At 47.3% G+C, this 26,287-nt stretch overlaps 1 protein-coding gene across 7 annotated transcripts in view; it reads left to right on the forward strand.

Moving 5' to 3' along the window:
- ERG (ETS transcription factor ERG) overlaps window positions 1-26,287 on the forward strand; it is a 235,635-nt gene that overhangs the window by 175,598 nt on the left and 33,750 nt on the right. For all 7 annotated transcript variants that reach the window (XM_036118418.2, XM_078073261.1, XM_078073212.1 and 4 more), the window contains 2 exons: window positions 1,570-1,787; window positions 19,485-19,636. In XM_036118418.2, the coding sequence (XP_035974311.1) occupies window positions 1,570-1,787; window positions 19,485-19,636 (370 nt within the window). The remainder of the gene's footprint in view (window positions 1-1,569; window positions 1,788-19,484; window positions 19,637-26,287) is intronic.

Raw genomic sequence — 26,287 nt, forward strand, 5'->3', positions numbered from 1 at the left:
CCTTGTGGTTCTTCCTACTCACTGATTCTTAGCGCAAGGCCTCTGGTAATGAAGTTCACGTACTTGTGAAGTTAGTCCTTGGGTAGGCGGGGGACCGAGTGGCAGAGTACACACCGGGTTTGGAGGGGTCCTTTGTGAAATTGCATGTGTTCCCTAAGGATCCTGCTACTTCTGGGTAAGGAGGGAGGTCTGTATCTTAGAAATGCTGCTTCGTAAGGCTCTGTGACTAAAAGGGAACGTCCTTATTTATTTAAATATCAACTTGAAGAAGAAGAAGGGAGTGCTAATGTAACAATATCCCAAACCAAGAAATGTAAGAAAGGCATCTTCGTAGTCTGAGGGAGTGAGTGATAAAACACCAGTCCGACGTGTCCCTAATTCCACAGCTCACTTTGTGGTGAGTTCTGGACCTTTCTGGAGCTCATATTTTCTCATTTGGGGATGAGAAGTTTGGACTGAAGTTCTCCACAGTCCCCCCCCCCGCCAGCATCAAAATTTTCATTTTTTTTTAAAGTATGACCTGAGCAGCATTTGCTTCTCACCAGTTAGTAGCCATACTGAGGATGCCAAAGGGATAAAATAAAAATGAGCTATCACACGGGTTTTTTTTTTTTTTTCCTGTGCTAGAAACCAAAATTGGATCGTCTTATAGTTCTTCTGCTACACTGGTATATCATTCAAGTGGTTGAAATGTACAAATCTGATTTGCCTTTGCTGATCTGGCCATAGAACATATAAGTGTAGCCATAAGCTAACCACCTGTGGGACTTAAAGCCCCAGAAGAACTGATGATACAACAATGAGGAATCTTGTTGTCTTTTCACCAAATCATGCAAAGGACCAAAGATATGAACAGAAAATAAAGGAGAAAAAGAGCTAGTCAGTGATCCAGATATTTTAAACATCCTGGTATTTGGAGGCATCTGGATAATTCACAGCTTTTTTTTTTTTTTTTTTCCTGGTTCATTTATCATCCAGATGTTCGCCATCATGGAAGTACCGCTTGAAACTCTATTTCAGCTAATAACTTCGAAGTGGAAAAATTCGTATCTTTGTACGTTTGTCCTCCGGGGCTCCACGTCCCCTTACTCTTCTTCTTCTAACTGCGTCTTCTTTTAAATCTCCTGGGAATGTGGCTGTTTTGCCAGACTCTTAGGTGTTACCCATCCCATTTCTTTTTTTAATCTCCATGACCATTCTGTACCCTGTCTGCTTGAATTATAGATTGCATTTGTCAAATAATGACACATGCAATTGGATGTCTTCTAAGACCTTTGAAATTCAACTTCCTTGAGTTGAGATTAAAGTGGGTATTATCCGCACTGCTGCAGTCAAGCTGGAGATGCTCGGAGACCCGCAGGAAAGTTTTCCCGGGCTGGCTGGTTCCAACTGTTAGAGTCTGGAGGGAAGAAAACCAGCTACTTTTTTCTCCTCAGACATAGAACTGGATATACCATGAAAGCTCCCTAAACTGTGGCCCCCAGTTAGAAATGACTCTAAAGTCAGCAGCCCTTTGAAGCATGACTGTCCTTCGGCGTGTCCTGAATGTGTGTTTCTTTGGGCATTCAGGAAGCGTTATCGGTTGTGAGCGAGGACCAGTCATTGTTTGAGTGTGCCTACGGGACGCCACACCTGACCAAGACAGACATGACCGCGTCCTCCTCCGGCGACTATGGACAGACATCCAAGATGAGCCCCCGCGTCCCTCAGCAGGACTGGCTGTCTCAACCCCCAGCCAGGGTCACCATCAAGATGGAATGTAACCCTAACCAGGTGAACGGCTCAAGGTAAGGCGACCCCCGACTCCTGTTCTCCGGGACTTCTGGTTTTCCTATCCCTTGATCAGGCCAAATGGAAATGAGTCACGCTCCTCCAAAGATTGTTTCAGAAAGCAAGGCCATGGAACGGTAACACGGGGCAAAGCTGAGAAAATGTGTTCTCCAGTGGTTTGTGTTGAGGATAGAGGTTGTAAAACCTCGGTATATTTACCGAGAACTCTCTTTGAAGATGTGGTGTTCGATTCTATTTCCCAGGCACACAGGCTCTGTGGGAGGGGGGCTGTGCCCACATATGGCAGAATTCATCTCTGAGGTTTTTATTGCCTGGAAAATAATGCTGTCTTAGTTTTTATGGAGGGAGAGTGTCAACTAGTGGCCAGGCAATGCAGCGTTATGTCCAAGCCGTATGACTTGGCTAACGGGTCTACTTCATATGGCCTCCACCCCCCCCCACTCCTCCCTCCTCTGTCCCCTTCTCTAATGCACCATGCTGTTTCTTCTCGTCTTTACTTACGCTTACAACCCTGCTCTGATGGCATGCCTAAGTATTAACTTTCCTGAGTTTGTCACGATATGCCGGTCACAACAGAATGTGTTATCAAATGCAGAATACTCCCTGACACTCAAAAGCATTTCATCAGCTGTGAGTTTGAAAAGTAAAGTTGATTTTAATTATGATATAAGACCCCAGATATATCCAGAAAGAATGTAAAATCTCAGGACAAAGAAAGGATAATTTCTTTCTTTTTTTTTAAAAAAAATGTATTTATTCATTTTAGAGAGAGAGAGAAAAAGCATGAGCAGGGGGAGGGGTAGGGGGAAAGGGAGAGAGAGAATCCCAAGGCGGGGCTTGATCCCGGGACCCTGAGATCATGACCTGAGCTGAAATCAAGAGTCGGACGCGTAAACAACTGAGCCACCCAGGCGCCCCAGGATAATGTCTTTTAAATGTTGCACAGTCTGACGTGGGATCATAAGAAGAGCTCACACTTGCTGGTGCTGTATCGTGTACAAAGCCCTTTTATATCTAGTGAGCTATCAGTCCTCCAAGGAGCCCTGTGAGGAGTGCTCGTCCCCATTCGATGGAAGAGGAAACTGAGGCTCGAGCATTTTCTGGCTAAGTCAAGATCACAGCTTAAAGTAACTGGATTCAAACCAGGGGTGTTTGACTCCACACCCAGTGCATTTTCCACTCTGTTGCAACTATAATAGGCCCCTTTTGCTACATATATATCTAATGCTAAATGCGCTTTTTATAATTGTCATGTTTTATAAGCGCTGGAAATCATTGCGTCAACTTGTAGTTGATGAAGGTGCCAAGTCACAGTCCCTTAGTGGGAATGTTGAGGTGAGGCTGACGTGCCAAACAGGGAGACCACAGATGTTAGAGCTTTCCCCGGCTCCGAGAAGTCCATGCCCTCGGTGCATCTGGCTGCTTCTGGAAAATGGGAATGGTAACTCTGGTGTTGAATCTTGCTATGATGCTGGTCCTTTAAATGGAATTCAAGCCAAGGCAGGCCCAGCAAGGCGGTAATTCCTAGAGTCCCGAGAAGATGGAAGGACCTTGGTAGAAAATGCTGTCAAAGGGTCCAGGATAGCCACGTCCCGGCCAGTTGATGGTTACGTGTCCGTATTTCACAGGTAAACCTATCCATCCGATAGAATGTTTCCACGCTCGTTAACTGGTCGTCATGCTGTGAGCACTGAGAGTACTTAGTACTTCTTCCAAGGCTAGCTGCCCAGAATACATCAGCATGTGTGTGTGTGTGTGTGTGTGTGTAAGAGAGACCTTGCCTGTGGGAGAGAGTGGGAAGGAAGACTTCGGACAAAGGGCACTGAGGTGATTTCCAGCCAGCCATGAGCAGAGTGAGCCATGCCCTATCCCTTGTTTCTGGAGCCTGGCCTATGACCAGCCCCAGAAATTGCCAGCCTGGATTTAGCAGCCTCAGGAGGAGACAGAGCGAGGAGGTGAGGATGGTGTCGCAGAAACAAAACCTTCTTTTGTTCCCGTGGTGCTCTCCCCGCATGTAAATAGGAGAAGCCTGCTGTCTTGCAGGAGAAGTGGACACCATTTCTTTTCCCATCAGTAGCCAGCATCCACTTGCCACCTGGCTGGGGCCGTGGGCCAGCCTTTCCAGCCTGAGGAGGTCCCCACAGGGATTCGGGACAGGAACGCCGAGCCTGGCCAAGGGGCTGGGTCCCCAAGAAGGACAGAGCTCCCAGGAAGGTTTTCCCACATTCCTCAGCCCGGCTGATGGGGACAGGCCCTTTGGCCGTTCCTCTTTGGTGCAAAAGTGGGTCACTTTTCTGGGAAATGCAATCGTTTTTGGAGGAACTGATCAGTTTTCTTGTGAGGGAACAATGGTAACCTTACTACCTTCCTTTCTTAGACCCTCACAAAATTCTAGGATTGCTCCGAATGTTCCCATCACAGGAGTTTCAAAGGCAGTTCCAGCTTTTGAAGCAAACTGTGACGTGTTTTGGTGGTGGCCACCGAGGGAAGTCAGTCTCCTAATCCTTGTCTTCCTCTCGGATCCATGGTGGTATGTTTGGCAGGTGCTGTCTGTGAAGAGAGCACGGCTGACTCCATCTACCTTTGATCAAGGGCCATATGCTTCCTTGATGGAAAATGGCAGGCCTGGTGTGAAATGGGGGGGAGGGGCTTCAGGAACCTCCGAGGCTTTGTGGAGTTGAGCTCTGATGAAGATGTCAGCTGGTAACCAAGTGTCATCGTTACGCACCCCCAAGAGACAGGAGGGTGACATGCATTGATCCTCTCTGTAGTAGAGACAGATACAGGGCTCCTGCCCACCCTTGCCAGAGCTCAGCTGTCTGCTGGAGTTGAGTGGGGCCGGCCTGGTGTGTCCATTGAGTTCTCCAGAGAAACAACCGATAGGCTAGACACTTATTTTAAGGAATTGGCTCTGGCAGTTGTATGGGCTGTCAAGTCTGAGGTCTGCAGGGCAAGCTGGCAGGCTGAAAACTCAGGCAGCAGTTGGTCCTGCAGTCTTTCTCTTCCTTAGGGAAGGCTCAGTGTTTGCTCTTTGGACCGTCACCGGATTAGATGAGGCCCACCCACAGTATTAAGGATGATTGCCTTTATTTACTGTCAATGGATGATAGATGTTAACAGCATCCGTGCAAAATCCTCACAGCAACACTTTGATTAGTGCTGGGTTGAGTCGCTGGGTGTGATGCCTTGGCCAGATGGACACAGCAAACTTGGCCATATCTGGTGCTCCCAGAGCCTGTGCTGCTCAGTGGTCGGCGGAGCCGTTGCTTTCGGACCTCCAAACCGAGGCTCCCCTGGGGTGGGCAGTTCCTTGTCACTAAGGGGCTCAGCCTGGCTAGATGGGAAGTGGTAGAGGGGATGGTATGTCAGATTCGTAGTTCCCTGGGACCCAGCAGAGTACTGAGAGGTGGGTGGCCAGGCAGGGTCTGCTCTGCAGAGCACGGCAGGCTGCCTGAAGGGGTGTGGAGGAAGGGGATACTCAAGATCCATTGGCGTAGCTAAGGCTTATTTCATCTAGAGGTCCGACCAGCAGATAGAAGATGGCTGAGGATCGGACCTGCCGGGTTTGCTGACTCACTGCGTGTTACTTACACACGTCAGTTCCAGCTCAATACAAGAGGACCTGACCTTGTATTCACTCTGCTTTCGTTCTGGAGACCTTGAATGGGCACCTGGCTGTACCAGCCCTACCTGAGATATCAGGGGCAGGGGCAGGGTCGTGGAGAAAGGGGTCCTGCCCTGCAGGTTTCGTGGCAGAGACACTGTAGAGGAAGGTGTGAGCACCAGGGACAGGGGTGTAGCTCCTGAACACTCCATCTCCCAGCAGCTCTCCAGAGGCAGCCACCACCTCCCACCAGCTCCCCACCAGCTCCCCCGAGCCAGAAGCCTCAGGCCAGGTGTGCCAGGGACTTAGAGACAGAAGCAAGAAAAGAAGCGTACCTCCTGGCCCCCGGCTCAGCAGCCTCTTCTAATTGTCATAGCTGTGAGCTTTCATGTGGTGGACTTTTATGCGGCACACACACCTCTTGAAGTCAAGTTCAAGGAGAATTTACCTAAGTCAAAAACTGGACTTTGGCTGCAACATGTGGGCTGTTCCCTTTGCGGCCCCTCATTGCTCTTCAGCAGAGACCCCCAAGGACAGGAGCACTCTGTAGCTTGGGTCTTGCCTGAATCTGACCTAGCTCCTTCTGCATAGAATACCATCTTACCCCTATCTGCCCGTTACCCGTAGGAGGAAAAGACTAAGTGCTTTGGGAGGAGGGAGGAACTCCGTTCCTCACCAAACGATGGAATTCTACAAAACCTCAGCCTTTATGTGCTCACAAGCTCCTGAAATGAAATACAAGTGGTGAAAAGAAATCTGTTGCCATTATAATAGCCCTCCATAAAAAATAATAAAAGGAAAACAGGAGAGAAAGGAACCACTGCTTTGTGAGCCAACGGGGAAGTAATTGTGGGTTTGGCTTGGCTGCTACCATATCAGAGGGTACGGTGCATGCAGACACTAATCTCACTGCACGCTGTGTAGACGCAGGACATCATTTCTCAGCCTCAGTAGTCCACGACCACCCTGCCTTCCCCCTTTCTTCACTCCAGCCTGACGCACGAGAAACCCCCACGTGGTCACACAGTGGAGAAGCGTCCGTGCACTCTCAAAGCTGAACCAGCTGTTTGCGGGTGCGGTACACACAGAGGCCCTGCGGGTGGGGAGGGGGGCGCGCTGCTCGCCTGGCCTCTAAGCGAGCCCCCTGCTGATGGCCTTCATTGGCTGTGAGGTTGTTAAGGCTGAAGCCACTACGGACAGGCCAAGACACACACGCACACACGCACACGCACACACACTCACATGCGCACGCGCGCACACCTACGGCCACGACAAAATTGCCTTCCACGAGTAGGCAGGCAGTCCTGTGCGCAGAGCAGCATCTAAGTATCTCTGACTCAGAGAGCCAGCCGGATCTCAGGCGTGTTGCATTGGACATCTCCCGCATCCTTCCACAGGCGAGGAAAATCCCATGTAGGCCCACCTGGAAGCTCATCGCAGCGGGAACATACTGAATTTGTGTGCCACGCTGTGAATCCTGCCCCAGCTCCAGCCCCAAACCACCTGGGGTCATTAACTTCTCGTGTGAGTCAGTTAGGTGCGGGTTCCCTGGTGTGGTGGTTCTCAAGGTCAAGCCCCAAGATCAGCAGCATCAGCACCAGCTGGGAGCTGGTTAGACAGGCAGATTCTTGGGCCCACCCTGCACCTCCTGAATCAGACAAGACTCTGGGCTGGAGCCCAGCACTCTGTGGTTTAATGAGCCCCCTGGGGATTCCCATGCTCACTGGTCTGAGAAGCACTGCTCTGTTGCAGGATCCAGGGAGATGAGAACTGAGTGACCTGCAGAGTGAAGGCTCTGGAGAATACAACGTGTGGAGGTTGGTCTGCTCCCGGGTGGTCTGTCTGCCAGGGCCAAGGAGCGCCTCCCTCACCTCACACCATAGTGGGGTTTTGCCTGGCTGAGCCTGTGCGGGGGACCCTGGGTCTTGCCTCTCTATGTGGTCTGGGAAGAAGATTTGTTGGGTGGATAACTCCAGCCTGGCGTCGGATAGCAAGGGCTTTTGACATAACATGTAATGAGCATACAACCCGCGGTGTAATGAAGATGACAGAAAATGGAGTTGCCTGATTGGCCCATCTTGGCATCAGACATACTGATTATGCATGCGGCCATTCATTCATCCAACAAGTATTTATTGAGTGCCTACTGTGTACAGTCATTGTTCTAAGTACTTAACATACAGTCATAAAACACACAAAAATTCTGCCCTGCTGTATTCATTTTCTCATGCAGAAGATGGCCACTGAATCAGATAACTAATTAAAATATATAGCCAGTTAGATCATGGTAAATGTTAAGAATAAAATAAAGCAGGAAAGGGGGTGGCCATCCTAGGTAGGGTGGCTTGAGAGCATTACCTCTAAGAAAGTGACATTTGAATAAAGTCCCAAAGGTAGCGAGGGAGAATGCCCTCTGGTTAAACAGCAGAATATTGCAGGAAAAGGGGATGCTAAGTGCAAAGACCCCGAGGTCAGCCTGAAGTGTTAGAGGACAATTGTGACTGACATTTAGTGACCCAAGCCACAAACAGGCAATGGGGTCGAGTGATTGTGGGCTTTACTCTGAGTGAGCTAGGAGACCATTGGGGTGCTGCAGGCAAAGGTGAGGGGCGTGATGTTACTCAGACGTAGCAGGATCTCTCTGGCTCCTGTGTTGAAGCCAAGACCCGCTAGGAGGCCTCTGCAGGAGTTAGAGTAAGGGATGCTGGGGCCTGGGTGAGAATGGCAGGGGTGGAGGGTGGGGAGAGGTGATGGCATTCTGGACGTATTTTGAAGGTAGAACTGATGTGCTTTGCTGATGGGTCGGATCTACAGAGTAAGAAAGAAGGAAGTGGGGATGAACCCAGGGTTTGGGGGTATACCCCAAACGAGGTGTAGACAAACCACACTGGGAATCCTCCTGAGATTAGGGCCTGGACCCCTCCAAGTACCAGCCCAGATGTTGGGGCCACGTACTTAGTGCTCATAAACACCAGGCAGAATGGGAGGGGCTCTTGCCTCCTTGCCCAAGTTCAGTGGATCTTAATTCATGAAACCAGCAGTTGTTAACCACAGTGATTGTGCCCCAGGGGACATTTGGCAATGTCTGCAGACATTATTGATTGTCACAACCTGAGGGTGTTCCTGGCATCTAGTGGCTGGAGGTCAGAGATGTTCAACATCCTATAATATACAAGAGAGGATCCCCTCCTTCCACCTCGAAAAGAATGTCTGGCCCCCAATGTCAATAGTGTAAAACTGAGAAAACCTGCCCTAAGTTAACATTTAGTTGGTGTTTCCATCATGCACTGTGTTAGCTGCCATGAAGATGGGTGAAGAGAAGCTCATGGCCCATCAAAGGTGAAGAAACTTCTGTGGGATCCCGGGACGAGTACAGAACAGAGCGATGTTCAGGGCCCAGCCGTAGCAGGCATGAGGGTGTGACCCAGTCCTCGGGGCAGGAAAGAAGGCGTCCAGAATGAGCAACATTCATCAGGATCTTCATAGTATACCGTTATTTATTCATAGATTTCAATACACAATATCCCTTCCAATTTCTTCACTAAATTTATGAAATGGCATTATGATTCTACCCCTTTTTTCCCAGATGAAAACCACTGAGTTTCCAAACGTTTTCATAACTTGCTTACATCCACCTGTCATGGGCCCCTGGACTCCAGGCCTGGACTCCTCTCTACTCCCTCAGGCTGCTTCCTTTAGCCAGACAACAGAGCTTCCTCCATGGGACAGACAAGCTAACTGTTCTGTCTCTTGTCTCAGAGGCATTACATCCAAACCCTGACCATTTTGATTTCTTGCAGGTAGTACACATTTAAAAACCATTTACTTGCATCTCATTTGAATTTATTACAGCAGGTCAATTTACCTACACTCGCCTTCACATTACCTTTGTCAGATGTCTCCAAACAAAACCACATGTTAAAAATTGTAAGCATGGGGGCACCTGGGTGGCTCAGTTGGTTGGGCATCTGCCTTCGGCTCGGGTCATGATTCCAGGGTTCTGGGATCGAGCCCCACGTTGGGCTCCCTGCTTAGCCGGGAGCCTGCTTCTCTCTCTGCCCCTCTCCTCCGCTCATGCTCTCTCTCTCTCTGTCTGTCTGGAATAAATAAATAAAATCTTTAAAAAAATTGTAAGCGTCATGAAGAGACTTGCCATTCAAGTATATTGGTGGCTCTCAGTAAATATTTGCTGGGGTGACATTAAAAATAAAAAAAATTTCTCAGTATTAGGCTGGTGACGGTTCATGGACCTGATGTTGTTTGTGTTGAGCTGTGCCCAGCAACCACCTACAGAATGGAATCTCGGCTGAAGGTCTTTTAATGCCACTTTCCCTCATTTTATGTGCAACACTCAATATTTGATACTTGTAAGTCATTTGCTGGGACTGCTCTCTCTCCACGCCTTTCTACTTATACTCGTTGAGATTTGACTAATGTGTATTTTCCTGCAATTTCTATAAGACTTTGTGTGTTATGTTAGGACAGTGAAATCTGCAACAACAACCGCATACGCTCCTTTCTGGTTCAGGGTTCTGAATGGAGTTGGCCTGCAAGATGCCTCCTAATTAAGCTCGGCCGTCTTCCAAGGTGTGGGTGGCACAGTGTTGGAGACTTGCAAGCTAGTGAATTTTCCGAACGGTGATGGTGAGGTCAGTTAGTCCTAGCTTGTCCTACTCGTAAGGGGCCTTGAGTCAGTTCATTGGGCTGCAAAAATGAGACACGGACTGAGAGAGCCTCACTCAGGGAAAAGTCAGGAAGGAGACAAAGGCTCTGCTACTTGCTTCTCAGTCTGGAGCAGACCTCTCCTCATCCCCTCTCCTCAGCAGCCACTCACAACTGTCTTTGCCATCTCTTGGGATGTCAAGTGGATGGGCGCCATTTTGTAGGGGAAGAAGGCCTAGGAGTCTTGCTCCCCATTATGGTGCATGGGAATCCCATCGGATCACTGTGGGTATTGGCAAAGGGACAGGGGGACCGCTTTGGCATTTTCTGTCTTGAAAGTGAAATAATTTTGGTTAACCGGAATTTACATAGCCTGTTGTGAAAATAAAAACCTGAAGCACCTTGGTGGCTATTGGGCTTAATTCTTTCCTCTCTGACAAATGAAAGTATTCCAAGCAAAAAAAAAAAGACAACTCCCAAGGTAGAAAATATGCCACATCTCATCCTGAGCAGGTAACTATTTATAGAGATCCTATTCTATAGAATATTTTATTTCCAAATGACGAATCCCAAAAGGATGCAATTCTCCCCAGATTTCAAGATCTTGCTGATATCCATTCTCAGCTGTAAAGAGAAATAAAAACTTCAATAATGAAACTCAGGGAACCTTCAAACAAACCCCTTTCAGGGACAAAGAACTAACTGTTGGTGAGTTGGTGGTGATTTTTAATTAACTGAGTCTTCAGCTGCTCTGGAGAGGGGGAAGGGGACCGGACTGGAGGGAAGAGACTGGGATTCCAGGTGTAAGAGAGCATATTTAGTAAGGGTAAAAATAACACACAGCTGCGAAGACAAACATCTACAGTTTCAGTTTGAGCGGAGAGCTCTCCATGAATCACTGCCGAGCTCCACCCGCTGCTCAGGCCATGGGGTCTGAAGCAGCTTTTCCACTGCCTCTGATTCAGAAATAAAACAGACCCACAAATTACCCCGGCGCCCTCCAGACAATCCCTTCCTTGTCTGGGGTCCTGAAAATACCTTTTGTGGTGACTTACCTCAATTCATGCTATGAAACTCGATTAGGAGTTTGTTCAGTCGATTAGGAGTAAGTATGTGCTTTTAGGGTTCTTAGGAAGAAAACCACCTGAGAAGGGTTTTTTGGTATTCGGGTCTGAGACAGGCCCGGAATGCATGCCCGGGCCAACCTCCCACGGAGGGCCCTCTCTCGGAACTGACCTCTTTGGGCTTTTAGGGCAGAGCCGCCAAATAAAACCTTTGCATTTCTCTCACATAGCTTCATCACCCAATAAACTAAAAAGAACATTCGGGAAGATAGTCACATTCTAGTAAACAGTGACGAGCTGAAGACTGCATGAGGGTAACGTTAGCTTGCTTATCCACATAAGAGTCAGGGTGATAGAGAACATGGTCTTCGAGGGCAAAGGTAGGTGGAGTCAGGGAGAGGGCTTTCTTCACTCAAATGCACACACCAAGAGAATAGGGACACCGGCGAATCCCCAGCACCTGGGACAGGGCCTGGCAGAGAGATTTGCTCCATAAATACTCTGGTTAAAGGGGCTGAATGGATTGAGAAGACCCAAGGCCAGGGGAGGATCTAGGGAGTGTGGGTTTATCCAAAGGTGCTATGGCCCAATGAAGGGCTTAGGCTGCACGTACCCAGCATGGGTTTGTATTTGGGGAAGATCAATCTGGAAGTAAAGCATGTGGTAGACGGCAAGGCAGTGGAAGTTCTCTCTTAAGGGCAAGAGGAATTCAGGGGTAAGAAGAAGAATGGGTCTTGGAAAAATAGGTAGATTTTCAAGAGGCTTGTGGGTTTGTCTCTACCCACTTCTAGAAGTATATTGATGTTCCAGATTTGATTTTGACGTGCCTTGGACTTTTTCTAAGGCCCTAGGGCCTCCGCTAACTGTTGTGAAGTGAGGGTGAATCACAGATTTAATGTGGCTAGTGAGCTCAGGGTTGTCGCCTGGGGCTGTGTTCGGCGACCTTCTTGGATAAATGAGGTCCATTCACGCAGCACAGACCACAGCGCAGGGCTGAGGCTCCATTCTTGTCAAGCTAATGGCCATGTCTGTGCCATTCACTGTGGGCTCTTTCCATGATGGAATCTCTCCTGCTGTAAGTAGTCTCTGATGTGAGAAAACCGATGTCAGATGCCAAGTTTATTTTATTTTTCAAAAACAAAGCCCCGGCTTTAATTTCTCAGTACATTTTCACAGGTGCGTTACCCCTTTTAAAAATAAGGTATTATGTGTAGCAACAGCTAAATGAAGCTTTTGTCCCCGGCTGTGTTCCACTTGATCTTAAAACCTTAGACTGACTTAGTTTTCCCAATGGTCCAGCTTCTGTCCTGGTCCTCAGTTCTTGGGCCCACGTTCTGGATCAGATTCCTTCCTGCCGTGCCTCCTAGTGTGGGGACCTCTCCTTGGATTTCCTCCCGTGCTCGCCAGTGTAAGCCCATCATCTCTGCCGAGCGTGCTCAGTGCTGAGTACCTCAAGGAAGTATTGTGGGGGGAAGCATTTGATATTCAACTGGAAATTGAGATGATCAACCTTTTTTTAAAAAAACCTAGACTAATCAAAATTCATACGTATGTCCCCATCAACACGCCATCTTTGGCTTCTCCCTGGAGGACTTGTCTGCACGTGGGTACCCCTGCTCAGCTCACATCTGCAAATCTCTCCATGACCGCCTTCGGGGCCACTCCCAGGATATCCTTCTGAAAATACCCAACAGTAACGAAACGGAGTTTTCTGAGGTCCGTTCAGTTATGTTTCACGTCCATGAGAGGGACTGTTCATGTGGACTTACCAGGTGAGGTCCTAGAGTGTGGTGGCCAAGTGCTTGGACTCAGGACCCCTACAGCCTAGGTTCAAATCAAGTAAGGTCTGTAAATATTTGTTTGCCCACAATGCATTAGGCACTCTCAGAGGCGAATTTGTGTTTAAAGCACAGAAATAGAAGATTGTGGAAACTGGAACATATAGCATTCCATCTCTCAAGATCTTTTTGCCTTTCCATTATTTCTATTTTTTTTTTTAAAGATTTTTTATTTATTTATTTGAGAGAGAGAGAATGAGAGAGAGCAAGCACATGAGAGGGGGGAGGGTCAGAGGGAGAAGCAGACTCTCTGCCGAGCAGGGAGCCCGATGCGGGACTCGATCCAGGGACTCCAGGATCATGACCTGAGCCGAAGGCAGTCGCTTAACCAACTGAGCCACCCAGGCGCCCTCTATTATTTTTGATACCCCTTCCCTGATCTCTTAGGTTGCCTGATTTTTTCCAGAGTGTCAAGAAATGGCAAGTATGGAGGACTAGCTGAGCACGTGTAGTCTCTTGATTTCTGTAGCTGAAGCAGCTGAGACCTGTGTGCTTGGAGCACCGTTTTGTTACCAGTCCCCTGGTGCTGTGTGGAATGCTTTGGATCTGTGATCAGACACTGGGAACTGCGTGCTGTATCGCCCATTCTCTTCAGGAGAAGCCATGAGAGAAACTTCTGCTTCTGCTGAGTAACTGGTTCATCTTTATGTTTCAGACCCTTTGAACTGTAACAGGATACACTTCCTTCTTTGCTTTGGCTAGTAGGAAGCTCAGAGATAAATAGGTGTCCTACCTCTAGCAGCTATAAAGAGTAAGCCAACTCAAAGTGCTGATATTATTTCATGATTAATTCCTTTTCTGCCTTACATTCCATTCACTTCCATTCCTTTGATTATTCATGTTATCATTTTGTATGCATTTGTATGCATTTTTATATCTGCCTTATATCATGTTGTCTTGTATGCAATCTTATAAACTACATGTAGTTTGAGGAAGGGTAGGGAAATAAAATATATTCAAAACCACCACACATCCACATAAATATAACTCTAAAGTTGCAGAGGAAAATGATGGAATCTCCTCTTTGGAAATATGTTCACATAAACTAAACATTTGTTGGTCTAAGTATCTTCTAGAGAGTCATGCCTGGGGGCTTGGGAATGGAGCTTCTTCCAGCCCCTTGATTCTGAAAGTCTATGAGAACCCAGTGGGGTTTGGGGACATGTCCAATTTCTCACCTGAATTTAAATTTAGTGCAGTTTCCAATTTATTTGATATTCTTTGCCATGTCCCTTCACCGTTATTTTGAAATACCACTGTGTCATAAGAAGTCAGTGCTCATTATCTCAATTCACATACTCTTTACGAGTGGTTCGTTCATTGAGGCTCAACAAGCCAACTTAATTGGGCATGAGTGCCCAGTTATCTGAAGAAGAACATCAATGCCCATCTTTTTGATCACAAAGGTAGAAGGGGCTTTCAGCACTATTCCCTGGTGTGACCACAATTATGCACACACACCAGGGAGATCTGAGAGGTTGCTGCTGAGACTAGACTTCTAAAGCTATGTGGCCCCAAGGGGGAGGTGGGGGAATTGGAATTGTGAAGTGATATGGCACCCCAGCTGTTGTCCAATGCCTTCACAAAATTCTTCCCTCTGCACCAGCCTTCCCCTCCCGACGCGACCTCAGCCCAATGTAGGTTTTCTCCTGCTGTAACAGAGCTGTCCTCCCAGCTCCTGTTCCCTCTACTGATGCCACATTCTCTATGGGATTGTCCGGACTGGTGGTTTTCGGGTTACAAATAGAACCCAGACCTGAAAATGTGCATTTGAGAATGTGGTTAAGACATAGTAATCCTTTTTTTTTTTTTTTAAAAAAGATTTTATTTATTTCTTTGAGAGAGAGAGCAGGAGAGAGGAAGAGTACAAGCAGGGAGGGGCAGAGGGAGAAGCAGACTCCCTGCCGAGTGGGGAACCCAACACAGGGCTTGATCCCAGGACCCTGAAATCATGGCCTGAGTCAAAGGCAGACACTTAACTGACTGAGGCACCCAGGTGCCTCAAGACACAGAAATTTATTTTATTGTGGTAAGAACACTTAACATGAGACCCACTCTTTCAACAAATTTTGGGGTGTACACTATTGTTGACCAAAGGTAGAATATTGGAGAGCGGGTCTCAAGAGATTTTTCATCTCCCTTGACTGAAACTTGATGCTTGTTGATTAGGAACTCCCCATTTCTCCTCTCCCTAAGCTCCTGGAAACCACTTCAATTGCCTGAATTTGACCACGTTAGACACTTCATGTAAAGGGGAGTATTTGTCCGAAGTATTTGTCCTTCTGTGACTGGCTTATGTCACTCAGCATAACGTCCTCAAGGCTCATGCCCTGTCAGAGTCTGCAGGATTTCCTTCCTTTAAAGCAGACTAGCATTCCACTATTGTATACACCACATTTTCTTTGTCCATTCACCCATGGGTGGACAATTAAGTTGTTTCCACACCTTGACCATTGTGAATAGTGCTGTAATGAACATAGGAGTGCTAATATCTCTTTGAGATTCGGATTTCCATTCTTTCGGATAAATATGCATAAATGAGATTGCTGGGTCATATGGTTGCCTTTTCTAAAGACTTTCAAGGAGCCTCCATTCTCTGTTGCATTGCAGCTGCGCCATTTTGTATCCCCACCAACAGCGTGCAAGGGCTCCAATTTCTCTACATCCTAGCCAACGTTTATTATCTTTTGTTTTTTGTACTAGCCATCTTGACAGGTGTGGGGTGATCTCTCATTGTGATTTTGATTTCCATAATAACTTCTGTGTGCCCCCAAAAGAAAGAATCATTGAGAGAAATATCTTGAGTGATGCCTATTTGCAATAAAGAAATTCATCCCCCAAACAATAAGACAGAGACATTTCACATTCACCAAACGATTATCCATTTAGCAAGCATCTAATGAATTGCCTTAGAACTTTTACAGAAACCGCTGGAAAACACATGTGCAAATACTAAGAATACAATATTTAAAGTGATGCTCTTTGCTATGTGCATTTCAAAAGCAATGCATTGAACGTCCAAGTCCTTATCATGGTGGAGTAGAGATCACGTGACCCTCTCTCTTAGGCAGGGCTTGATGCCGGTGGAATACCAAACTGTTCCTGGGAAGTTTCTCCGGGCTGACTTGCAAACGTCAGTATGCACAACATCTGTGGAGTCACAGTGCAGTAAGCCCGGAGACAGATTTCTGCAGCATGGGGCTTTCCTTATCACACCTGGGCCACGAGCTGAACATGTTTTTGTTGGGAGACTTTCAAATAGACACTTGTCAGTTCTCTGAATCATGTTAAGATTCTCTTTTCCTTAAATAAAGCGGTGTCTAAATAGATGCCTCTGAAGAAAATTTTCTACTCCAAGAACTGTCTCTGTCTCTTACTTAGGTTTTTTTTAAGACGTGTCCTGGTTGGGTCCCACACCTGCCATGCCGGGTAATGAACAGGGGCTACAGTGATGTCCTAGAATAGGAACTGTGCATGTGTGGCAGTGCATGCCTTGACCAGAGTAACATATGGGCGGGGAGGTCTCAATGCCTTTCTGAAATTAAGGCCTATTTTACCTGGTAAGGACGGCATCTTCCCTTTCCTTGGTGGAGGCGTCCTGCGTGTGGACAGTGGGTGAGGCTGTCCAGCTTCACGTCTTAGTTCAGACCCCTCCTGGCTCTGGAGCCTGAACAAGGCCATTCTCTTTTATGCACTCGGTTTAAACCTCTGAAAAATAGAGATGGTGCCCGCACCTGCTGCCCCAGGCTGTAAGAGGACTGATAATGATTAGGCTCACAGGACAGGGCTCACCCCTATATATGCTGCTTTGGGGCTGTGAAAATTCCCAAGAGGATAAACAAGGAGAAATGACTGAGAAGCAAGAACAGCACATCTGGGACCCCTGTGCCTTGATTACCTGCTTGAGTCCAGCATGCTGGAGGCCTGTGGTGTGACCCTCTCCCCTCTTTGGGGCTGCCGTTCCCCTAGAGTTTTTACAAAAACTATTTGAAATGATCAAGAATGAGGTTCCATTCTTTCTTCCTCTGAAGCTAAAACAGAATACAATGTTCCGAAGGTGCAGCTTTTGAAGATCAGGTCTGAGGGGTTCACGTGGCAGTTTTTGCACAATGGAAGCCGGATGGATGAACATAGGAGTGCTAAGATCTCTTTGAGAAAGAGAAAGCTTACCTGTCTTGCTGGAGAAGAGAGGATTTAAGGTGCCTGGTCTATAGCGGTCTAAACAGATGAGCAAATGAGTGAACCTGCAGTGCTCACCTAGACTTCATCGAATCACGCTCATCCACTGAGCAGCATCTAAAACCTTTTCCCGAAAGAACCAAATCTTTTAGACTCTGTCCTCTAGTCCCTAGTAACTCCTCTCCTTGAGGCAAATAGAGCAAAACACACACCCTCCACTCAACTGATGGAATTTTCCAAAGGGATAGGAAACTAAGTCTCAAGTGAAGACATTCCATGTTGTGATATTAGGATGGGGCTTCTAGAGATAAGTGTTTGAAGCCAGGAAAAGTAGCATCAGCAGGAAGTAATGCATGTGTAGGCAGCGGTGGAAATATAGAGAATCTGCACCATGGGAACTCAGACTGTTTTTGTTTTTAAATTTCCTTCGTGTTAGCACAGCTGTGAGGATGCCATGAAGCAGGACCATGTATTTCCAGGCCTGTGGTAGGGCCCTAGTCCTCTGACCCTGACCATGATCTTTACCCATAGACGTACCTGCTCTTTCCTCACCATCAGCCCTAAGGTCCCTCCATCAGCACCAGGCATGTGTGCAAGTGATGCTGGGAAGAAACTTCGATTTTTCAGAGTTCTAAAGATGCTGAATGAACTCTTCCCAGGGCACTGCCCCTCAGTCTGCCCTTTCTGTCCACACCTCTGCCATGCCTTTGGCTCTTGAATGAACTTCTCCATCCCACCCCAGCCCTGTCCCACCCAGAGAGTGCCCTTCTGCCTCAGATGGTTTTGACCTTCTGAGACTTGAAGGTCAGGTCCATGCCAGGCCTGTAGTTCCATGATTCCACAAGTTGGCTGCAGAGCTCCAACTAGTGAGGTGTTTGGAGAAGTTGAAGAAAAGCTCATTGGAGTGGAGCCACAACCTCAAGGCCTGAGACATGGGAGGGAAATCCGACATCCAGTGAAGATTTGGAGATTCCAAAGAGCACTAAAACCCTGTGTTGGGTAGAACCCGGGAGGCAATTGCCAGAAATCCACCTTAGAAGATGTAACCCAACTCTCAGGATCCCTCAACTACAGTGATCTTGAGTTAACGATCTGTGGGTTCACCTTCAAAGAGGCATCGACGTATTTTTCTGTTTCCTGGTTAAGCTGGATTTTCCATTTGGGGTTTCCCCATTAGATATTTTACCATATCCTATAACCTTCAAATCTCACTGACTATATATATTTCCAGAAAAAAAGGCAGGTTTGTCTTGATCCAAATGACCGTGGCTGCCTTAGTAACAGTAGCCCTGTGAACGGTTACCCGGGTGCCAGCAGCTGGGCCCTTTCTGCATCCTCAGAGCTGGCTTCACACCCCATCCCAGCCTCGGGGCTGCTGAGTGCTCTCTCCCACTGCCTCCCAGGGTACCAGGCCTGCCTGCGTCTCTGCCCTACCTGCCTGTACTTCCGCTGGGGACATGGTGAGCCTTCAAAGCTCCACATCGAAAGATCGGCGGTAGGGATTTGAAACTGGAAAACAGGATTTCATTCTGAGTTTTAGAAGAGGACTGTCATTCTAGGATAAGCCTGGCAGAGTGCCTTCTGAGCTGGTGTCGCCTCCAAGCATCTGCGTACACAGCCCGTTGAGAGTTGCAGAGAGAGGACAATGGCAGCATGCTCTTCCCTGCAAGTGTTTCCAAACACCTGTTGCCAGGGGAGTTTTGACATGACAGTTTCAGAAGGAGTTGGCTTAAGAAACAGAAGCCAGGTGGCAGCTCTGCTTCCCCCATGCCTGGCCTGTCCTTCAACCGAGCATGGCCACCGTATTAGCCCAGCTCCGGCTGCAGTGACAAAAGACCACAGCCTGGGGGGCTTACCCGACAGGAATGTATTAATCTATTTCTCACAGGTATGGAGGCTGGAAGTCCAAGACCAAGTTGCTGGCGGGTTGGGGTCCGGGGAGAGCTCCCTCCTGGGCTGTGGATGGCCAGCTTCTCTGTATATCCTCAGAGGAGACAGAGAGGGAGAGGCCTCTGGTCTCTTCTGCTTCTTGTAAGGACACTAATCCCATCACGGGGGCCCTCACCCTCATGACTTCATGGGGACCCCGATCGCCTCCCAAAGGCCCCACTTCCAAATACCATTACATTGGGTGTCAGGCCTTCAAGAAAGGAGTTTTGGGAGGACACGGTCATTCAGCCCAGAGCAGACACTGTATTTGCCCTTTGACGCTTCTCTTCTCTCCTCCTCCTTCATCAGCCTCCCCACCTCGCCCTTCTTTGGTTCTCTCTGTGTATCATAAGAAGACTGGGAGGCAGGCTTCTCAGTGGCAGCAATAATGGGAGGATTTATCTTCTTCCCCTTCAGGAACTCCCCGGATGAATGCAGCATGGCAAAAGGCGGGAAGATGGTGGGCAGCCCAGACACTGTGGGCATGAATTATGGCAGCTACATGGAGGAGAAGCACATGCCGCCCCCAAACATGACCACGAACGAGCGCAGAGTCATCGTCCCGGCAGGTCAGATGCTCATACTTTGCTCAGTCCACAAACTGTGCTTTTCCAGAGCACCATTCTGCTTTCTCTTCCTGCCTCTGGCTTCCATCACCCTCACTGGTCTAGAGGACCTATTGTACATGGAGGCCAGCAGGAGTCTGGCCACCTTTGGTGAAATGTCCACCGATCAGTTTGTGTGTGTATGTGTGTGAGAGAAAGAGAGAGAGAGAGAGAGAGTGGAAATCCATGAAGTGATCTCTCAAGGGAAAAATTGCCCTTTCTCTGAGATTATTTGGTGTTAGGTATTTTTTTTTTAATGAAGTGTTACTCATACTAGATGGTAGGCTTTTGAAAAAAAAAATCTTATCTGGCAAAATAAAAAGCTGGGAGCTATGTATTGCTTGTTCTCAAAGTCAAAAATTCCAGCTATCCCTGACCTACAATACAGATTCTGAGAACCAGAGTAATTCTCTGCCACAGAAGTAATTCTAAACTCAAACCAAAGCAATAGCTGTGAATTTGAGGGAAATGCCAGGAACTTACTTGTTGAGCCAAACTGAAGGGACTAGGAGAGGTGACTTACACACAGCTCCTCAGAGGAAACATGCTGCATAAAACCCAAAATACCAGGGCCACAGTGATGATTTCCTGAGTCTTTAGTCAATGTCAGGGTTTTTGGTGAGCAGTTTGGAGACACCATCTCAGGAAATCTTGGGAAGTAGGAATCCTTATCATGATTTCTCTGATGAGGAAAATGGAGCTCCCAGAGGTCAACTAACTTTTTCTGGGGCCTACAATTAATAAGAGGCTGAGTTAGAGTTCAGATAGGCCTTCCTGCCCCTTCGTTCTTTTCCTGGAGGTGCTGGGTTCAGTCTCGGCTCCTGAGACAGACCCTGTGGGCTCCCCTCTGTCACTCCTTGAGGCTGGCCATCTGGTCGCCCTGTGGCTCTGCTTCAGGAGCCTGGACTTATTGTCACTTCAGCCTGAAACCCTTGATTCCAGGTAGTTCTGTCCTTCATCAGGGCTCAGTGCAAATGTCTCCTCAGAGAGGCCTTTCCTGAGGGCCCCCCACCTAGAGCCATTCCCGACTCCACCCAGGGACCTCAGCCCCCGCCTGCCTTATTTGTCTTAATGGTGTTCACTCCCATCTGTCATTATACTGCACATTCATGTGACCATTTGCTTATTAGCTTCCTCCCTCCATACAGCCTCAGCCCCCCAAAGGCCCAACCTCTGTGGCCAAGCACAGCACCTGACATGCAGTAGGTGCTCAAGGAACATTAACTGAGGGGAGAATGGATGAAAGGATACCTGTGTGTGGGTGAGGTTTGCACAAACTTGATTCAGCCTTGCTCTAGGGGTCACCTAAATTCATCTCTATGAAGTGTGATGGTGAATGGGCTCCAGTCCCCTCTGTGGTGTGATTCCCATCCCACTGTCCCTTAGTCTGTGTATGATCCCCATCCTACTGCCCCTTAGTCTGTGTACAATCACTTTCATGGACTTCTGTCGCCTTCCATATAGACCGAGAAGCACAGAGGACCTGGCTGAACATCCAGCTTGGGCTCGTGGACTGAGCTTCACTTCAGGATTGTCACTGGCGGGGTGGGGTGGTGGGGTGGTGGTGGCTTTCAGCAAACTGCATGAAGCTGCTTTCGTGTGGTTGATATGAAAGGCATTATCCTTCAGGGCCATCCCTCATCTTGAGGCATCTTGTGAGACTTTTACTGGAAACAGCGGAGGTGGAGTCTCATGTGGGCCTGATGACAGGGACAAAACTGGTTTTGATATTGATTGAAAGGCAGTTGACTTTTATACGGAAGCCCTGTATTTGGTTTGATCACGGCAGCTGAGCTACTTACCGGAAACCCTGACTTGCTCCTGAGCTGGAGAACAGAAGGGGGTTCCTGCTGATGGGGAAAAATACGGAGATGCAAGTGTCCAAAGCAGGCAACCTAAAAGAGGCTGAGAGCAAGGGTGTTCCTGGGGAGAAATGGAGGGCAGGGATGCTGTTGCCTCAGCTGCTATCTGGATATGAACAGAATGAGGTAGGAACCCAAAGGGCACCCACCCACACCTGTCTCTCCCTTAGCCTTGTTTCCTAAGAGTGTCATTTCTTCAGTTCAGGCAAACAAAGTTTTTCATTCTCTAAGATGGGAGAACCATTCCGAGGAGAGATTCTTGTCTTGGTTCTTCATAGAATCACAGACCCAGGAGGTAATGCGTGGTGCCACTCACCCTGTTTACCGCTGGGGTCATATTTCTCTCAGGGGTTCAGTGTGCTTTGAAGTCATCAGTATCATTTCCAACAGGGACAGACTGGAGGGTTTCTACCTTAAGGGAAATGTTGAGAAAACAGGAGAGATATTTATATGGGGAAGAGGCAAAGAACCAATTTAATTGAGTCAGAGCATCCACCATTCCTGATACTGTGTAGTAGGTGCTCATTACATGTCAGTTGGATGGGTGGAATGATGGTCATGCAGATTGGCTCATATTTAAGGTTTTGTGTAAAGATTGGTTTCATCCCCTGAAGAAAGTCCTCTTTCAGCTGTTCCCTCCTTTGGTTGCTTCACACCAATGCAGGCAGTTATTCAGTTAATAGTGTTTGTAAGAGACCTAGTTGTGGCTGATTTTGCAAGTTGTGAGTCTTTCAGTTATTGGCCAAGCTTCATGTATGTGTGCTCATACACAGACACGCAGATGAACACACACACCCCACACCCACACGCACCCACCCACCACACATCCATCCCCCCACACCCAACCACTCACCTCCACAAGCCCCCCCACCGCGCGCACACGCACACATACAGCTGCATTGCACAATCCAGATAATTCCCCAATGTGGCCATGAGATTGCAGACCCTGGGGGCAGCTCCGTAGCTGCTGCCTCTGTACCTTCAGCCCGAGTTCCAGGACCCGGGACCCAGGCACCTCATGCAGGCACATCTTGGCCATAGAGTGCTCTGCACACGTAGATGGAATTCTCCACACCTGGTTCCACCTGGCACATAGAGTTCCTACTAGGTAAACACATGAATGACACTCACAAGTGCAAATCATAAAGATAGCTGAAAAAATTATTTATTTCTAAACATTGGCTTTTAAAACTCAAACTTTTAAATCTTGCACAGTTGCAAGAGGTGGGTGTCATTCGGTTCCAAGGTGTCCACAGGCAGTGGAAGGGGATGCCTCAATTAGTACGTGATTAAGTGTTCATAAGATAAAAAGGAAAGTGATATGGGAAGGATGGCCCAGCTGTTCATTCTGAGTCTAGAGAAAAATGTGTTCCTTGGTCTGTCATAGGAGAGGAGCAGGGAAGTCATGAGAAAAACACTCAATCAGTGAGACCAGCAGACATTCCAGAAAGCCCTGGCTTATACCTGGTGTCCTGGAAAAATTGTGGATTGTGCCTCTCCCTCTCAAAGTACACCAGTTAGACAATAAATCACATTGGTACTTTTTTATCTACCTGTCTGTCTGTCTGTCCATTTGGTGTACATCTGTATGTCTAAGTCTATATCTCACGGGGTTGGGCTGTTCCTGACATGGTTGTAGATTATTCTGTGTAGGTCATTCAGTGAAATCAGTCTTACGAGGAGCTAGACATGTGTGGCCTGGTGAAATGGCACTTTGTTGGTTGGCTCAGCTGGATTTGGACATCGATGGGAAAATGTTTCTCCAAGTACGATCAGAACCACTTGCATCAGGATTCCCTGGGAGACTTGTGATTTGAAAATGCACATTTCTAAGTTTCCTGAATCTGAATGTGGGGAGGCTCAAGGATTCCACATTGTTGATGCACTTTCTGGGTGATTTCATGCATAATACGGTTTGAGAAGCTCTAATCTAAATAGAAGACACCAAATAAATTTTACTTAAATACACATTAACCATTTTCAATAAAGGCAGGCTAGGTTACTTTTAGAAGAAGGAGTGGCCAGGAAGATAGGAAATAACCAACAATTTCACTTGATGTTCTAAACAATTTAAAAAATGAAGAGTCACCCATTTGGTGGGAAGGAATTTTGTCTTCCTAATGCTTCTCCCTTAGGATGTATTTTTGGGACCTATCATTGGTGGCACGCTAATGTAACATTGTGTGACAAATATACTCAAATAAAAAATAAAAATAAAATAAAATCAATAAAATAAAATAAAATCTGCAGAGGCTATGTGTCAAGGCATCCACAGGGAAACCCAGGATGGTTAAAGGCACAGAATACAGTGTGAGATGGATCCCTGGGCTCCATTCTGACAAGCTGGACCAAGCACAGTACGAGGTCTGTAGGCACTGGGCTGCATTCCTATCAACAGCAAAGACAACTCAGGCACAATGTAGGCATCTGACTTCCATGTGTTCCCACGTCTGCCTCGCCAAGTCTGTGAACATAGATCACCGTTGAGAAACAAATGGATCTCCACTGCACCGTGGAGCTGGTATTCTAAAGCACCTAGGTTTAACGACATCTCATGAAGCATCTGCCATCGGGGATGCTGTCCCTCTGGGTGCCGGCTGTAGCTCTGGCGGTCCCTGTAGCTTTTTCCATATTGACAATGCATCTGGCGATGTGCTAACCAACAAGGCTAACAAAGAGGAAGGCGCAGTCTTCATCCACTTTTCTTGAAAGTTGCAAAATGCTGACCAAAATGCAACAGGACATCGGGTTTTAGCAGCTTACATCATTTTGAAAGATTTTTTTTCCTTTTCTCTGTTTTTATTCCCTAAAATGGGTGCAAAAGCATTGCACTTTTCAAACATTTCTCCTTTTTTTCAAATTTAAATTCAGTTAATTAACATATAGTGTATTATTAGTTTCAGAGGTAATTGAATGACTCCTCAGTCAAACATTTCTACTTTTATTTTCTAAATATCCACCTTGAGCACGAGCACTCCTGGCAATCAGAAGTCTCAGAGATAAACAGTTGTCACATTTGCTTGTTTGCTTCATTCATTCATTCACTGAGCGCTTAGTGTGTTTCAGTCACCATGAATAAAAGCTCTTATATGATTTAAGATCCCCTATTCTTTTTTTTTATTTTTTTTATTTTAAGATTTTATTTATTTATTTGACAGAGAGAGAGATAGCAAGAGCAGGAACACAAGCAGGGGGAGCGGGAGAGGGAGAAGCAGGCTTCCTGCCGAGCAGGGAGCCCGATGTGGGACTCGATCCCAGGACCCTGGGATCATGACCTGAGCTGAAGGCAGACACTTAACGACTGAGCCACCCAGGTACCCTAAGATCCCCTATTCTTGCCCCCCAAACACCCATGGCTGGAACTCCTGGTATTTTGTCTTCCTCAGACCCTCCGTACTGGGTCCCTTCTCCTCAACTCATGAGGTGTTCAGTGAGGACTTGCTACTCTTATGCCCGTCACAGAGGAAGTGACCAGAGCCAGTCAGAAGTAGATTAGACCCATCCACATGAAGTCAGTGGTTCCTGACAGGAGAGTGTGGGGTTAAGAGCTCAAATGACTGATTCAGACAAATGGTTCAAAACATCAGAGGAACGAGATGACAATAAACATGAATGGTCAAGAGAAGCTTCCTTGGTACCGTTCATGATACAATTCTTAAATGCCTTTGCAGGCTGCGCCATTTTTCTCTACCACATCCTGCCCCCCAGTCCCGCGCTCTCCTCACCCTCTCCATCACCACAACCGTGTTTCTCCATCCGTGCTGTTCCCTCCGATGGAATGCCCTTCCTCCATTCTCTGCTCACAAATCCTTCTTCAGGGCAACCCCCCCTGTCTAGGAAGCCAAGTTTAATCTTTTGGCAACTTACTTGCTTCTCATAAGACATCTGACCAATTCTTTTATTATCATGCTTTATTTTGTTCCACATTATATTCTAGAATACATCTCATACTTAAATACACATATACCATTTAGTACCATGGAGGATTTGATATGCCTTGTGAACTAGGCTACTGATAAATACACGAACCAAACTACTGATCAAAAAGAAATTAAGAATCAGTCCTGAGGCAATTAAAAATATTAATGGAAAACCAAAATCACATGAAAGAAGAATGCAGCCATTTTGACCACATTTGACCATGAGCTTGGCCACGATATCGGATGGCTTTGAGCTTCCTGGCAGCCAAAATAAAAAGTCATGTGGGGACATAATCCCTGTTTTCACAAAGAAGTTTCACAGGGAAGGTGATGTTTTTCTCAATTCTGAATCCTACACACAGGATCCCTGGACTTTACCTTTGGGGTCCACTGAGACTGTAGAAATGACCATCATTCTGACGTGATTGCAGTGCTCCATTTCACTAGCGTGTTTCTTGCAACATCCTTTATAAACAGAGTGAATTGTATTAGAGAACAGCTCCATGCAGATAGAGAGCATATGCCCAGTGTGAGTCTTTGCTGGTCTGACTTATTGTAAAGTCAAGATTTTGAGTTGTTGGAGTGGCAGAGGGCTCACATGGCTTTCACACGATTCCTCCTAAATATCTCCAAGCTGGGCTTTGAAAGCAGATGAATAACAAGTGATAGAAGAATATACCCAATGGGGTGCCTGGGTGGCTCAGCCGTTAAGCGTCTGCCTTCGGCTCAGGTCGTGATCTCAGGGTCCTGGGATTGAGCCCCACATCGGGCTCCCTGCTCGGTGGGAAGCCTGCTTCTCCCTCTCCCACTCCCCCTGCTTGTGTTCCCTCTCT

The sequence above is a fragment of the Halichoerus grypus genome, chromosome 1, assembly GCF_964656455.1.
Source record: "Halichoerus grypus chromosome 1, mHalGry1.hap1.1, whole genome shotgun sequence".
NCBI classification, from domain to species: domain Eukaryota; kingdom Metazoa; phylum Chordata; class Mammalia; order Carnivora; family Phocidae; genus Halichoerus; species Halichoerus grypus.